The sequence below is a fragment of the Chrysemys picta genome, chromosome 4 (assembly GCF_011386835.1).
Source record: "Chrysemys picta bellii isolate R12L10 chromosome 4, ASM1138683v2, whole genome shotgun sequence".
Lineage (NCBI taxonomy): Eukaryota > Metazoa > Chordata > Testudines > Emydidae > Chrysemys > Chrysemys picta.
In genome coordinates, this window is record NC_088794.1 from 93,697,964 (window position 1) to 93,714,777 (window position 16,814).

The window sequence follows — 16,814 nt, forward strand, 5'->3', positions numbered from 1 at the left end:
GGATCAAGCAGTTACAATCTATACAGACTCTCGTTATGCTTTTGGAGTGGTACATGATTATGGGTTGCTCTGGAAGTATAGAGGTTTTCTTACATCCACTGGTTCTCCTATTAAGAACAGTCTGTATGTCTCTGCTCTTTTAGATGCTCTTTTATTGCCCAAAGCTATAGCTGTCGTGAAATGTACAGCTCACCAGACCCCTCATGAAGTTACCCGTGGAAATGCTTTGGCAGACTCTGCAGCCAAAGCAGCGGCCCTTTCTGCACCTCAGGCTGAATATACTTGTGCTTTGATTGAACAGCCTCCACTAGCCTCCCTTGAGGATCTGGCCAAGATCCAGGAAGCAGCACCGGCAGCTGAAAAACGTTTTTGGAGTGCTAATGGCTGTATTCTACACCCTGATCATCTTTGGCATGCCCCAGCTGGTCGCCTGGTTGCACCGAAGATGCTAATGCCCTATCTTGCTCGTGTATACCACGGAATGGCTCACGTGAGCAAAGGGGGGATGGTTGCTGCAGTTAACCGAGATTGGTGTGCATTCGGGTTCCCAGTCATTGCACATCACTACTGTCAACAATGTGTGATTTGTCAGCAGCATAACATTGGTAAAGCTGTTAAAGTTAGGCAGGCAGCTCACCCTCCCCCTTGGGGACCTTTTGTAAATATTCAGATTGATTTTATTCAACTGTCTAAATGTTGTGGCTATGAATATGTATTGGTTTTGGTGGATGTATTTTCAAATTGGGTTGAAGCTTTTCCCTGCAGGAAAGCAGATGCCAGGACTGTTGTGAAACTTCTGCTTAAAGATTTTGTACCACGATTTGGCATCCCTGTGAGTATCAACAGTGACCGTGGAACTCATTTTACTGGACAGATTGTAAAGGAGTTATGTGCAGCTTTGCAGACTCAACACAACCTTCACTGTCCCCACCATCCGCAGTCTGCTGGGACAGTGGAACGCCAGAATGGAATTCTGAAAAATAAACTGGCCAAGATTTGTGCTGAAACAAACTTGAAGTGGCCAGATGCCCTTCCTCTGGCACTAATGAGTATGAGGGCCACTCCCAATCGAAAGAATGGACTCAGCCCTCATGAGATTCTGACAGGGCGCCCGATGAGACTACCAACTGCGCCCCCACTGACCCTAGCTCAGATGGACATTCATTTAATGGATGACACAATGCTTAAGTATTGTCAGGCACTAATGAAATGTGTTAAGTCTTTCTATACACAGGTGAAAGAAGCACTACCCAAGGATCCTGTGCAGCCCTGCCACTCGCTGGAACCAGGAGACTGGGTCTACATAAAGGTCCATCAGCGAAAGACTGCCCTGGCTCCACGCTGGAAAGGTCCTTTCCAAGTCCTGCTAACTACCAACACTGCTGTGAAGTGCCAAGGACTGCCCACCTGGACCCATGCTTCACACTGCAAAAAGACCCCTCCGCCTGGAGCGAATTCTCCAGCAGCTGATCAGCCTGTTTCTCCTGCTAGCTCTGCTGTGCCTCCTGGACAGCAGGGAAGAAGGACAAGGTGAAGTGCTAGTAACCTCTCCCTTGTCCACTGACAGATCTACTGTGCCTTTGAATTCTTTTACAGGAACCACACCAGTACAGGGTGAAGTGCTAGTAACCTCTCCCCTGCACTGTGGTGAATCACAACTGTTTTTGAAGAAGAAAAGAAGAAACACTCGCTCTGCTGAAACCACCAAAGTCCAGAACTTTCTAACTACAAAAGACATTAAGAACTGGCCCTGGTGGAAGAAACGAAGTATTGTTTATTGGCAAGGAGGGAACTGTGGGGAACGTTCCTGGGAATGTGGGGTCCAGTGGTGGGGTGGATTCTTTCCAGGATCAGGGCTTTGTGCTTATGGACAGGTACCTTCAGGATGCACTGCCCTCCCTAATTGGCTTTCAGATGATAAATATCAAAAACGCCTTGCCACCACAAAGACTACACCTACCACTAGTCCCTTGACCCTTGCCACCACCACTGTAACTTATCCAGATACAAACAGTACTACACATTCCAATGAAACTCATTGGGCCAACTAGAGAAGGCCATAGGCCTTGTTTCTGGAGCACAACTAACCCAGGTACAGGCTGGAGTTGGTGAGTTACATGTTATCTCCGCCCTTAGTTCTATGACCCAGAAGTTACTGACAGAGATGGTATTGAATATCACTGAGGCTGGGAAGGCATTGCAGTGGGATCTAGCATGCTCAGAGATTCAGGATTTCTTGAATGACCAGCTAATGGCCATTCGGAATGATCTAGAGCACCAGGCTTGGCCCACTGCCCTTACAGACACGTCAGGAGTACCATCTGACCTGTGGCCATGGAGACATACTTGGAAACTTTCTGGGTGGAAGTGTGGACGTTCTCAGTGCTCCTTCCAAGCATATGGACCGGTACAGGGGGTGTGGGCTCCCACATACCGTATCCTGCCGGGTCCATGGGGAGGATGCATATGGGATTGGGTAATTCATCGAGACATCTGGGAAATTAGACCACCTGGTATGCCCAATCGATTCTTAGTTAGTGCTCCTAGGATTACACCTGACATTTGGATGGGGTTAGGTAACCTGTGGACATTCTGGCCATTAGAACCCCCACAGCTTCAGTGTACACGTAAACTGAAGCCAGGAGAAGTTGTCACTGTCTATGACTACGTTTGCTGGGAGGGTAGGGGACAAGGAACTACCCTGACAGGACACTTACTCTTCCAAACTAATGATAGCTGTGTGTATGTTAATGACACCATATCACAAGACATACATTTTAATCTCACTACCACTGCAGGCAATCATATCATTTACTGGCCTGCAGATAGAGTTTTTCAAGTAGCCCTTAGGTTCCAGATACCCTTTAATTGGACTAGCTTACTATCTGATAGATTTCAAAATTTGCTTTCATTGTTACCTGAGATTCAGAAAATCTCTGAGGTACAAGGGCAAATTCACATGCTTCAAAATGTATATCAAGTAGAAAAGTATGCCTTTCACACTGCTTATAGAGTATCCACCTTATGTACTAAATATGATGTAGTGTGCTTTATGACAAAGGCTGTACAACAACCCCATTATAGTATTGCTATGGGAATGTTATTGCTTGTATTGTTATTAGTTAGTTTAGGATTATGTTGTTGTTGTAAAAGACGTAATAATAGTAATACCTTTCATGTTCATGCTAATCATGCATTATCATTGCATCCAATCAAAACCCCTAAGATTGAAGCATCTGATTTAGAATCTGAAGTCCAGGACTTGATGCAAATAGAGATTTGAGAATGTTTGTTGTACTAGAAGTACAAAAGGGGGGGGGCTGTGGAAGCAGAGAAAAGAACTGACAGAAGGGAACTGCAATGCATGATGGTTGTTAGCAAGAGTCAGGCTTCGTTAGCAAGAGACAGTCTTTGTTAGGTTTCAGAGTAGCAGCCGTGTTAGTCTGTATCCGCAAAAAGAAGAACAGGAGGACTTGTGGCACCTTAGAGACTAACAAAGTCTTTGTTAGCAAGAGTCAAGCTAGCTGTGACCCTGATAACCCTGATAACGCGAGATTTGTAGAAGCGAGGATTGTGTGAGACGGGTGAGAAAGAGCTGTGTAAGAAGTCATTGTGACCTCAGTATAGATAAGGTGTAGAAGACCTTGTGTAGATAAGGTATAGAAACTAATTGTATGTTGGCAAGAGTCAAAACAAGTGAGGAAATGAGATATCAAGATGGCCTATGTATAAACAAAATGCTGCTGTCCCTCATTATTTCTGTAATGAAAGGTATAAATGCTTGCTGTAATTAGTTACCAGGGAGAGACCTGCTTTGCTCTCTCCCTCTGCACATGTGAGAGTTAATAAAGCATCTGACTTGCTGTACCTAAACAAAATAGTGAGAACTCAGTTTTTCTCCGACAGCCTCCCCCCACAAGTTCCCATTAGCCGATTACCAGCCAATGGGAGTGTGGAGCTGGTGCTCGGGCAGCACACGGAGTCCCCATGCCCCCCTCCCTGCCTAGGAGCCGGACCTGCTGCTGGCCACTTCTGGGGCACAGCGCGGTGTTGGAACAGGTAGGGACTAGCCTGCCTTAGCCGGGCAGCACCTCCAATGGGACTTAACAGCCCGGTCAGCGGTGCTGACCAGAGCCGCTGCGACCCACTGACTTACATTCCGTGACCCAGTACAGGGTTGCGACCCACAGTTTGAAAACCACTGCTCTAAAGAGTCTAGCAAATGGAAAGGAACACACATGGTTTACATTTTTGAGGTTTCCAAAACCTGCAGTGGCTCCACTAAAATTCTGCCTTCCTTGAGGCATCTGAGGCTAAGCATGAAGGCTTTGAAATATTGTCAACAAGCTCTCTCCTGTCAAGCCAAAAAAAGATAGCCATTTGGCCTGGAATTTCACTGAACGACTGCATGATACCATCTCCAAAGGCAAGCAAGACAAATATCCTCTGACAGACATTTGTTGAGGATAATTTAATGTTTAGTAGTTCTGACTCAAGCATATTTGTACTCCAGGCAGACGCATATAACTCAGTCACATCAGAAAGGTTTATGACTGAGTCCCCAGTCTCAGCTACACCAGTGTCACAGCTTTTGTGAGAGAATCTAGAAGTTGATAGTAGCTGTACTTCAGGTCATATTCCATGTCATACCAATAATTCACTGAGGAGACAAGAGATAGGAAAATTGTTATAGTCTGGTGTTAGAAATGCCTTATGGCCATATTCATATGCTGCTTTAGAAGGTAATGCAGGCACTCATTTTTCAAAACTGGATGAACTTTAAAAGAATTCCAGCTCTGACTAGAGCCAAGCATAATGCAGGCAGGCAGTGAGTCAGCATCTGTTACATAGCTCTCCCAATGCACCTCAATCCTAACTCATATTAACCCCCAAAATGCCAGTCCTGGGACTTTCCTGAGCAGACTTGCAAAACATTTAGAAACAGAAAATGTGTGCTGTGATCTAGGCCAAGAATACAAATTCATTTTAATTTATGACCTACTCTAGATTTGAACCTCTCTCTCCCCCCAGTGTTTAAATTTTGCCTCTTAATTAAAATGAAAATTAATGGGTCTTTTTACCATGCTATGGCAAGTACTAAAATGCCTCCAATATCTGCAAGCAGTGTTGTATCTTTGCTTTCATAACTGGGTTGATGTTATTCAACACTCATCTGTTACATATTTTTTCTCTGCATGGAAGGAGTTGCTCTGGCTATGGGAGAACAAATACAGTAGAGCCCTTCCTTGCATCCTGCAATACAGACAGTAATGGTATAGGCGTATAAGAGGAGAAAGGTTTGCAAGTCTGGAGCTCTCCAAGGGGAGGATGGGAGGGGGGCGGGAGGGAGAGACACATGATATCTTATGAGCAGAGGAAGGGATTTTTGTTAAAGGCAGAGACAACAAGTAACTTGTATATTTGTTTGGTTTTCTTTTATGCATTAAAGACTCATTTTTACTGGTCTGATAATAACAGACACTTAAAACCCAAACTTCCTTGTGCAGTTTCTTTGCCTATGGTGTGGAGTCAGTCAATTTGCAGCCACCAATCAAATAGCCTGCTTAGCTCTCTCTAACAAAACAAACTACTACAGGGGTGACTGTGTTGTGGCTCTCTCTGCAGCCTCAAAGACTAGTGGATTTTTCCTACCTTCTTCACCCATTTCACTACATTCTTTAGCAATTCTATACAAGATATGGTCAGAACAGTATTTGCAAGGAGGTAACACTATAGTCACATGCCAAGATAGCTAATTCTACCAGGGATGAAGAAGAAAAGACTATGTGAAAGTGCCCTTGTACCCAACCATGTTTTGCTGGAGAAAATGGACTATGCCATCATGGACTGAAAATATGTTTTTTCCTAACAGCTCTTCTTACCTGCTATACAACCATGTGACTGCTGAACATGATGAAACCAGAGGGAGGGGAGGTACAACATCTCACCAGCTTTCACTGTGCACCGCAAAGGCCTGGCCTGGGCATACTCTGGGTATTGTTCAAGATCTGGATTTAAAGGATCCAGCGGAATCCATGGCACCTGCAAGGAGAAGAGTATGTTGTACATGTGGCATTTAACAAGATATAAAATGTTAGGGTCCCCCTGAAAATGGAGTTAATAAACAAAAACATTCATTTATTGAGCTTGTAAATAAAATGTACTAGAAAATATACAGTTGTAAATCCTGTAAAATCCACTTTACCATATTACAAGAATGCTCCTTTCTATAAGACATGGTGATGGAGCCTTACATTTACCAAGTACTAACTGCAGACTCTGTGGACACTGTTTTGGGCATAGGAAAAGGGATCTGATTGTTTGTGACAGAGGTTACATGGCAGGGAATGGACCTGGGATAGAAAATGGACAGGGGGAAAATGGCATACTTGAAGGATTGCTGAATGAAGACAGACATAGTTAGCCTATTGGTAGGAAGTATGAAGGCCAACAAAAGCAGAAGATAAGTTGAGCTTGGGTAACCTACAATTGTTTGGGTGATACACATATGCCAAAATCGAGGAAAGAAGTGGGACCACTAAACACTGAGGATGGGGTGGAGATTAAAGATAATCTAGGCATGGCCCAACTCTTAATTGAATACTGTGCCTCAAATTGTATAAGGGAAACGAGGAGCTTAGGGGTAGTGCCAGAGTAGCTAATGGAAACAAGGATATGGAAGTAGAAATTACCACATCTGTGGTGGAAGTTAAACTCAATCAGCTTAATGGGACCAAATCAGGGGGCTCAGATAACCTCCATTCAAGAATATTAAAAGGAACTGACATGAAATTGTAGGCCCAATGACAAGTATTTTTAATGAATATGTAAGCTCGGGCCTAGTATCCTATGACTGGAGAATAGGTAATAGATCACTTATTTTTAAGAAAGTTTCCCCGATCAGTCTTTTCCCCTACAGGCCTTTTAGTTGGACCTGAGTTGAATGCAAGGTCTTGGAACAAATTTTGAAAGATAGTAGTAAAGGACACAGAGGTAAACAGTAATTGGGATAAAATACATCATGGTTTTACAAAAGGTAGATCGTGCCAGACCAACCTGATCTCTTTCTTTGAGAAAATAACATTTTCTAGCCAAAGGAAATGCAGATCTAATCTTTGTGGATTTCAGTAAGACATTTGATACAGTTCTACATGGGAAATTATTAGTTAAAGTATTAGAAAATGGGGATTAATAGGAGAACTGAAAGGTGGATAAGGAATTGGTTAAAGGGGAGACAACAATGGGCCATAATGAAAGGTGAACTGGTCCAGCTGGAGGGAGATTACTAGTGGAGTTCCCCAGGGATCAGTCTTCGGACCAATCTTATTTAACATTTTTATTAATGACTTTGGCACAAAAAGTGTGCGTGCCCGAATAAAATTTGCAGATGACACAAAGTTGGGAGGTATTGCCAATATGGAGGAGGACCAGAATATCATACAAGAAAATCTGGAGGACCTTCAAAATGGGAATAATAGAAATGGGATGAAATTTAATAGTGCAAAATGAAAGATCATGTGCTGAGAGCCTACCATCACAAATTTTTGCTATAAGCTTGGGATGTATCAGTTGGAAATGACAGAGAAGAAAGAACTAGGTGTATTGGTGGATCACAGGATGATTGTGAACCACCAGTGCGATGTAATTGTGAAAAAAGGCTAATGCAATCATAGGATGCATCAAGCGAGGTATTTCCAGTAGAGACAGGAAGCGTTACTGCTATTATACAAGGCACTGGTGAGACCTCATCTAGAATTGTGTGTGCAATGTGGGTCTCCCATGTTTAGGAAAGATGATTTCAAACAGAAACAGGTACAGAGAAGGGCTACTAGGATGATCAGAGACATGGAAAGCCTATCTTATGAGAGGAGACTCAAGGTGCTTGGCTTGTTTAGCCTAACCAAATAAAGGCGGAGGGGAGATTGATTGCTCTCTACATCACAAGGATAACTCCTCTGCCTCCCCGGTATTTAAGTGCCAGTGTTGACACAAGAACAAATGATATAAACTGGTCATCAACAAGTTTAGGCTTTAAATTAAATGAAGGTTTCTAACCATCAGAGGAGTGAAGTTCTGGAACAGCCTTACAAAGGGAACAGTAAGAGACAAAAATAAACTTAACTAGCTTCAAGACTGAGCTTAATAAATGTATGGAGGGGATGGTATGATGAGATGGGCCACATGCCATTGTAGGCAATCTGCAACTGCTATTAGGAAAAATCCCCAATGGCTGGAAACGGGGCACTAGATGGAGAGGGCTCTGAGTTACTACAGAGAATTCTTCCCAGGGGACTGGTTGGTGGGTCTTGCTGACATACTCAGAGTTCAAATGACCGCCATATTTGGGGTCGGGAAGGAATTTCCCCCCCAGCTCAGATTGGCAAAGACCCTGGAGGGTTTTCGCCTTCCTCTGCAGCATGGGACATCACAGGTCACTTGGTGATTTAAACAAGAGTAAATAGTGGATTCTCTGTAATTTGAAGTCTTTAAATCATCATTTGACGACTTTACTAACTCAGCCAGAGGTTATGGTTCTATTACAGGATGGGGTTGGTGAAGTTCTGTGGCCTGTGATGTGTAGGAGGTCAGACTACATGATCACAATAGTGCCTTTTGGCCTTAAAAATCTATGATTTTAGAATAACTGCATAATTTTATAACTGCAATCTTTATCCCTTCTTATCTTCCTTTTCGTCATGTCTAAAATTGAATTGTAAGTTTTCTGTACTTATTAGCCTGCATTATCATGATATCTAAACACCTCCTAATCTTTAACATATTTTCCCTCAACATGTCTGTGTATTATTGAAGTATTACTATTCTCATTTTACAACTGAAGAACTGAGATGCAAAGAGGCTGAGTGACTTGCCCAAGGCCACATAGAATGTCTATGATAGAACAGGAAACTGACCCAAGCCCCCCCAATCCCAGGCTAACACCCTAAGCACTGGGCCATACTTCTCTTTGGGATAGGGACCTAGTATTTGTATATGTTTTGTATGGTGCCTCCTTTCGATCATTCTGACCAAATAATAATTACTACTATGAAGAAAACATGTTTTGTTTATAAAGATAACTACTATGTTTTATGGCACCAGAAGATATTTTTCTAGGATGAAATTCACCCCTCTGCAGAGAGCCAACACAAGGTATGCACAGCAGAGAAATTCCCCCCGATGAGCTAAATTCCTTTATCTGGTATTATGTAAAAAAGACTTGTAATGGATCTGTTTGTGTTCAGCGCACAGAAGACATTATTTTGAAAGGCTATTCCTTTAATAGCTATTGATTTCAATGGTTCCCAGTATGCAGTTAAAGAGTCATCTTAGAAACAGGACATACTCAAATAATAACCACAAAAACTTGCAAGGGGTCACAGGGTATGGTGTAATACCTGAAACTACTTTTGTCAATTAAAAAAAAATTAGTCAAGTTGATGGTGTTCTTTTAATATAAAGATGTCCTAAGTACCTTGTCTGCAGCCTTCTCATCCACAACCTGAAACGAACCATCTTCTGATATGCAATATGTTGCAGGAAGGTAGAGTTCTGAAAGTGTAGAGCACGGAAAGGGTTAAATGGCATTAATCTTAATAATAAATACAGAGTCTTAGGATAGGTCTACACTTACCTCTGGGTTCGGCAGTAAGCAATCGATCTTCTGGGATCGATTTATCGCGTCTTATCTAGACGCGATAAATTGATCCCGGACTGATCCCAGAAGTGCTCGCCGTCAACGCCGGTACTCCAGCTCGGCGAGAGGAGTACGCGGCATCGACGGGGGAGCCTGCCTGCCATGTCTGGACCCGCGGTAAGTTCGAACTAAGGTACTTCGAATTCAGCTACGTTATTAACGTAGCTGAATTTGCGTACCTTAGTTTGAAGTGGGGGGTTAGTGTGGACCAGGCCTTAGTGACATAGTACATGACACTTTCACAGATGGACGCAAATATTAAGACACCATCAAACAACCACCATTTCCAGTTTTCTTTCCTCTGCTTCCTTCTTCCCTTTGTTCATTCCGTGACCACAAGTCCTCCAATTTCTGTCCTCCCTATTACCAGCTCTGCACTCCATCACAACGTTGACCAATGCCTACCTTTTCTTGGGCTCTGTCCTCTCTTCCTTCAAATGAATTAATTTTTTCCTTTTCCTCAACACACACATGCCACTTACTCTTGAGCCTACTTTGTTCCAATTACCATTCCATTTTCAAGTCACAATTTCTCCCCTATCTTACCCAGCACTCTATTATCTGTCCTTTCTGCTTTGGTCATTCTACCAAGAGAGCTCTCATTTAAGTTCTTAATGACTTGTGGCTAACCTTTCACTTCTAATTTTATCTTATTTGGCTTATCAGCCATTTTAGAAAACCTGGGCTGCTCTTCTTTCATTGCTTCTACACATGTGGTTTTCTAACTCTGCACTCCAATGGTTCTTTTGCTGATCTTTAGATATCATGATCTGCCTTGCAACACAGATTAAGAAACTTCAGCAAAGTCTTAGCTCCAACAGGTTTTATAAAAGTGCAAGTTTCAAATAATACCAGAGCAATATTAGAAAAATGATAATATATAAAAATAACACACACGAACTGATCTTAGTCTTACATTAGGGTTATAAATCTAAAAGCTCAAAAGTCAGGGAGTTAAAAAAAATTAAGGTTCTTGTGAACAGGTTCACATAGTCCATCTTGTATAGCATTTTTTGTATATCTTTAACATAAATATTAATATTAATGTGCACTTGTAAAAGTAACACAAATAGGAAATAAAAGCTATAGGTATTGTGGTCAACCTAATGTTACTATAAGAACCTTATTTTGTTCTTTGTTAGATTTCAGCATTTACATTTGTAACTTTAATATTTCATTAATGTACACATTTGTATTTAATTTCCCTGCTTTTTTCCAGAAAGAAAGAGAATCAGCAGGAGGAATCAAGAACTACAGGGCATGAGGATCCTGCAAGCTTCACTGCAGATGAGATATTTTAATCATTCTAAAGCTGGAGGAATTCCAGCCAGTCCGACACTTAAGAGCATAGAGCCAGGTGCTAGATTCTCAGCTGGTATAAATCAGAGCAACTACACTGAAGTCAATAATTTATACCAGCTGAGGATCCAGCCCCAGGAATAGAAATCTATTACCAAATACTTACTGTGCGGAGTAGTAGATATCTCTATTCACATTGCAAAATGTAACACTGAAAAAATTATCAGAACATTATTCCTGTCTCTACCTTTAATTATTTTAGTCACTTCTCTCTATACATATACACACACAAACACTCTAAAGCATGTACCGTAGGGGATGAAGGGGCGGTCACTTGGTGGATGCAGCAGAAAATGTTTCTCGCCAGAAATCACACAGTACAAGTTCTCGTAGTGATCTTTATGTACTAGGATTGAGAAAGAAGAAAAGCACCACATCACAAACTCTGGATCACAAACTGTAGCAAACTGAAAGTGACAACTCTTATTGGCAGTGATAGGCTGCTTCTTCCTCTTGGGCCAGAGGAGAAAGAAGTAATAATGAAATAATATTTCATAAGTATGCAGCACTTTTTATCAAAAAGGATTCCAAATCACTTCACCAGCAACATACAGAGAGCACCACAGAAAAACAGTCACTTCTGGGGTGGAACCTGGCAAGCAACCTGCACAGAAACACATTGAACAAGTTTGAGGGCAGGCAGGAATTTTGGCTAGTGCCTCCTCTTATGAACATGTCCTGAGATCTTCAATGTCCAAGGAGAGCAGACATTACCTCAGTTTTTAAAGTCTCATCCAAAATACCCCCATACAGAGCAAATTGCAAGGTTCTCAATCTACCTCAGAAGAATAAAGGGTTGAGTCAATCATTCCGGGAACTGAAACTGATTCCAGAGAGTAAATGTATTTCAAACTTGATGACGACACCACTAAACCATCCATTTCTGCTCCGCTCTAAACTCAAAATCTCACAGAAAAAAGAGATGGCTAGGACAAAAACAGAGAAAAACAGGAGGCGCCATACCACCTCAGACCAGTGATCTACCAAGTCCAATATCCAATGTACTGTATGGGAGTTACTAATAAACTTCAGAAGAAGAGGAAAACACCCCTAATGTTATTAATTGTGCAAATTAATTTTACTAGGGAAGGGAAAATCCTGACACTTATAGCAATTAGTCTGAACTATTAAGCACGAGACTGAAATTTTATTGCTTTACTTTAAACCAAGGTCCAAGATTTATGGGGCAGAAATCTTCAGTATTCCACCTGAAACAATAAGCCAGATGCACATACAGATACATCAGCCAAGTGCTGGGACAAGGTGGGTAGGAAGAAAGATCATTACATATGAAGACCTATCCATTAGGAGTCCACAAAGAGACCCACCCCCTTGCCCCTCAAAACAAGTATGTCAAAATCTGAGCTGAGGGCACATACAAGACCTGACAGCATCATATGCTACGCACAGGATGTCACAGCAGCAGACTCGCCAAGCCAGAAATTCACAGCATCGGGCTTCTTTCCTGCAAGAGGAGGAAGAGGAAGTAATTTTCAACAGAAAATTTCAATATTATGTTTAAAGAGCCGCAGACGAAGATTTTTCTGCCAACTCAGTTTGTTTATATTCTCCACGCACCTCAGTAAATACGTCAGCCTTGATTGCTAATAGCTAATAATTATGAGCTCCTTCTAGACTGAAGGCTGTCGCAGTGACCCATTGTACTAACTGATGGAGCATTATTCATCCCCAAGGCTGTGCTTATGACCTTCAGTTCACAATTTCTGGAGACCTGTGTCCCCAATATATAGCTCAAATCACAAACTAGCATTTCATGTACCAAAACCCCAAAGGGGTCAGGAGAACCACATTAAAAGGAATGAATTATGCTCTAGAAGTAAAGTCAGCTGTAACGAATAATCCTTTACTACCATAAGCAAGCACCTTCAACTGCACAACAAGGGGCAGAAAGGTAATATTAAAGCAGCACTCTAGAGTACGGTCTATAATAGGCTTTAAAAAAATTCCCCTTTTGCTATCAGTTTAGCTCCACAGGTGGTAGCAACGTCATGAGCAGTAGTGTAGACAGGTCCCCAGGAAGCCACCAACATTTTTGCCACTTGTGGATGAAAATGAGGTATATTAATACAATGGCACAGTTTCACACTCTATGAACCCAGTAGGCAAGCAAGCTGTTTTGGAGTCCTCCAATCCAAAGGGCAAGGTTAGGCTATTTTACTAGCTCCCTCCTTCCTGAGTTGACAAATAAACATGTAAACATCACAGAAGTTTAAAGTGCTATACAAGTATTCACTGATTGCTGGGGGTGTTTACCGAGTGCCTCACTCATCCATGGTACTTCAGGCTCCACATCACCTAAAAGTTCAGGGAACTCCTCAGTCAGGTTTGAACACTGTTTCTGCACATAGAACACACTTGGAGAGATCACTTTCTTCTCCACAATGTCCAGGAAGTTGCTGAAAAGCATGTGCCGCTCCTCTGGCATGACAAACCGGTCCTGATAAACAGCATCGGCATAACCATTTGGTGTCACTGCCACACTCACCATCTTGGAGCCTGCTACCTTCCTGCAAAATATATCTGAGGTTCAGAGCCAATCGAGGAATCTACAAACATATACTTTAGATAGCTTTTTTAAAATCACATTTTGCTGTGTGGATGCACCGAGAAATCCTCTCTCTTTGACATAAAAGTTTCAATCACTGAATTATTTCATGTCCACACCCAGTTTTTTTTTAAAACAAGAGATGCTTAAGTGTTTTTTTTTTTTTTTAATAATCATAATTAATGCCACCAGGGCTGGCTCAGGCAATGCTGCCAAACCTACAGCCACAGAAAAACCACCCCAATCAGAATAGGATGAAATGCCAGCATGTTTCTGCTCATGCGCCACAGTCACAAGGTGTGCAGCATGGCCTGCTTTGTGCTGAATGAGCGCTGTAGTGAAAATCTGAGTCTGCTGGGGAATCAAGACATCACTATCTATTGCAGCCCTGACTGGGGCACTCTGCATGTTCCTCCTGTTTAACAAGCCTCCAAACACTATTTTCCTCTCTCTCTGCCCCCCTCCGCTCCCCCACAAGTTCTGGCACACAAAACCAAATCTCCCATAGCCTTTAATGGAACTAAGTACAGTACAGTAGTTGGGGGAAGAAAGTAACTTCTGAATTTTGGGCGCTGCAGCTGGGATGCCCAATAGAAGTCTTCACATAGGATCCCAGGTTCATTTGAGCCAGTCTTATCAATAATTAAAAAAAACCAAAACAACAAGAAGCTCTCTTCTGATGGTTTTTAATGTTCAGCTGAGCTACTGCCTAGCTTCAAAGCGGATTCCTACCTGAGATAAGTTAACGTCCACTTCTTCAGAGCTGGCCAGTGACCAAAGGCATTCCGAATTATACATGGCTTGTTTGGACACACCCATTCCCGATAAAATTCCAGCGGAGACAGAAGGCTATCTAGGTATGGCACTGATTCCATCAGTCCCAACTCTGCCCAGGCAAAGAAAAAAAATCAATCTTACGGAAGTCTTGAAAGCAGTCCAGGCCACTTTAAACCATCTCTACACTGTTCTAATCAGTTTTAAAACACGTTAGAAAGTTTCCCCAGTGTAGACAGGACCATGGAGACTATACATCCCTACATGCAGTGCTCCAGCTTAGAACTGGTCATGCTGTATGCTGGAACCTGTAGTCTCCAGGTGTCAAAACCCTACATATTGATGAGGTGGTCTCCACTGTCAGACTCCTCATATGCAAAGCCACACAACAGGTTGAAACAAGTTGTGGTCAATCAGTTGCTGTGATTCATCTCCCATGTGATAATACTTCATACAGATAAAAGACCATGTGAAGCTGAAAGAAGGAAACAGCACCAATGGCATCAAAAGGGGTAGCCATGTTAGTCTGGATCTGTAAAAGCAGCAAAGAGTCCTGTGGCACCTTACAGACTAACAGACGTATGTATGCATCCGAAGAAGTGGGTATTCACCCACGAAAGCTCATGCTCCTATACGTCTGTTAGTCTATAAGATGCCACAGGACTCTTTGCTGCTTTTACAGCACCAATAGTGGGGCTCATACAACAAAGATGCCTAGAGATAGCCTCACCTTCTGAAACATTCAGCACCTCTAATCAGGCAACTTTCATTTAGGCGCCTAAATGTAACATAGAGACCTGCCTTTAAGGCCATTTTCCAAATTGGGTGCCCAAATATCATTACTGTCTACACAAATAAATATATAATACATGCTCTGCTGTCAAATAAATCTTTAGTTATGTTTTTTTTAATTTAGAGATTACACTAAATCAAAAGCAGAACATAGGAGAACCATCTCTAAACAATGTTTTTCAAAGTTCCCCACATGGTGCCATTGGATCTTTAGCAGTGTCCTGCAACAGATTTTTTAACAGTTGGATTTGTGCACTGCTTTGCTTCTCTACGACATATGACAAAGGCCCCAAAGGTGTCCCCCCCCCCTTCCTTTTCTGCTAAGTTTGTACTTTTGGTAGCGTCAGGAATGTAAAGTCTGGTCTTCCCTGATCTTGCTGCAAGACTTCGGGGGGGCTCGGAGAGGTTTATTATTGGCTCTCACACCTTCACTAACGGGTCAGGGGGTGTCCATAGAATCACAGGGCCGCAACGGTCACCAAATCCGAGTCTTTCTCCGAAGTGTTCACTGGGCACTGCGGCGAAGGGAGGGTGACGGACAACAAACCCCCCCGCGCGCGCGCGTTGGGCTGCTCCCCCCTACTAGCGCTCCACAGCCCGCCCCTCTCAATCTCCCGCCAGGCGAGGCGAGGCGAAGCACGGCACGAGCACGCCCCTCCCCCTTTGCAGGGAGCCCCGGGATGGCGGGGCCGAGCCACCAGAGAGCTCCCAGCCCCCCTCAGGCCGATGGCAGCCGATCAGAGCCCAGCTCGCTCGCGCTCACCCCGGGCCTCCGCCGGGAACGCCACCAGACACCTTCGCACCGCCCGCAGCGCTCGCAGCGCTGGTGCCTCCCCTTCCCCACCCGCACCGGCCATCCCTGAGCAGCCGCTGCCGCCAGCCGGCCGTACTGACGCAAGCTGTGACGCAGTCACGCACCTCGACGCAACGTGCCACTCGGCGGTTACTGAGCATGCTCAGTAACATCTGCTGAAGCCGCTGCCCTCGCTCTGCTCTTACTGGGGATTCCACGTGCTTAAGGGGGCAGGGTCTGCGCAGGATCAACAGAGTGCACGCGCGGGTCAAACAGCTGGAGGCAGGTGAAGGACCGGGGCCAAGGGGCAGGTGCTGGGTTTGGGGATGGGCTGCCAGGCTGGGGCAGAGGGGATAGAGTTACCCCAGCTGGGGTGAGCCCTCTGCCCTGGTTGCAAAAGGAGGGCGCATCTCAGCACCCGTTTCCCAGGGCTGTGTTGTTAAGGTGCAGCCTCCTGCCTCGGATTGAGCTGCTAAGGGAGAGCGGCCATACCCCTAAAAATTATAATTATCACTCATGGTTGTACTAGTGTTTAAACGAAGTCCCCTCGCAGTTCATATATCCGCATAAAGCCCCGCAGGAGTTCACAGAGCTGAGCTAGTGTTCTGCTTGCCTGAACCGAACGGCCTTGTCCTCGTAATCCACCACACACTGTGGTTTCACTTATTTACTTTTTCAAATGTTGTTTTTATTGCCGCCTCTTAGCACTTCATTTACCTTTGTTAACATTGTGAAGAGGGATGTCATTGTGCTATTTAACATTTTTGATAGCAACTAATCATTGAAAATATTAATAGATGCTTGAGAATAGCCTCAGCAATTACAGCCCATAGTGT

General features: G+C 43.5%; 1 protein-coding gene across 3 annotated transcripts; it reads right to left on the minus strand.

The window, feature by feature from the left end:
• Positions 1 to 4,456: 4,456 nt before the first annotated feature.
• Positions 4,457 to 16,188, minus strand: JMJD7 (jumonji domain containing 7). Of its 3 annotated transcripts, none has more exons than XM_065593067.1 (8): positions 16,104 to 16,188; positions 14,352 to 14,505; positions 13,328 to 13,581; positions 12,462 to 12,518; positions 11,304 to 11,399; positions 9,473 to 9,549; positions 5,883 to 6,042; positions 4,457 to 4,660 (listed from the first exon to the last, which is right to left on the minus strand). In XM_065593067.1, the coding sequence occupies exons 2-8, from the start codon at positions 14,492 to 14,494 to the stop codon at positions 4,572 to 4,574; spliced, it is 876 nt and encodes a 291-aa protein (XP_065449139.1). In that variant the 5' UTR covers positions 14,495 to 14,505; positions 16,104 to 16,188; the 3' UTR covers positions 4,457 to 4,571. The 3 variants fall into 3 exon arrangements, with proteins under 3 accessions (XP_065449139.1, XP_005284720.2, XP_008168141.1); XM_005284663.4 differs by lacking the exon at positions 16,104 to 16,188 and adding an exon at positions 15,949 to 16,098; XM_008169919.4 differs by lacking the exon at positions 16,104 to 16,188 and adding an exon at positions 15,612 to 15,751.
• Between the last annotated feature and the right edge of the window lie 626 nt (positions 16,189 to 16,814).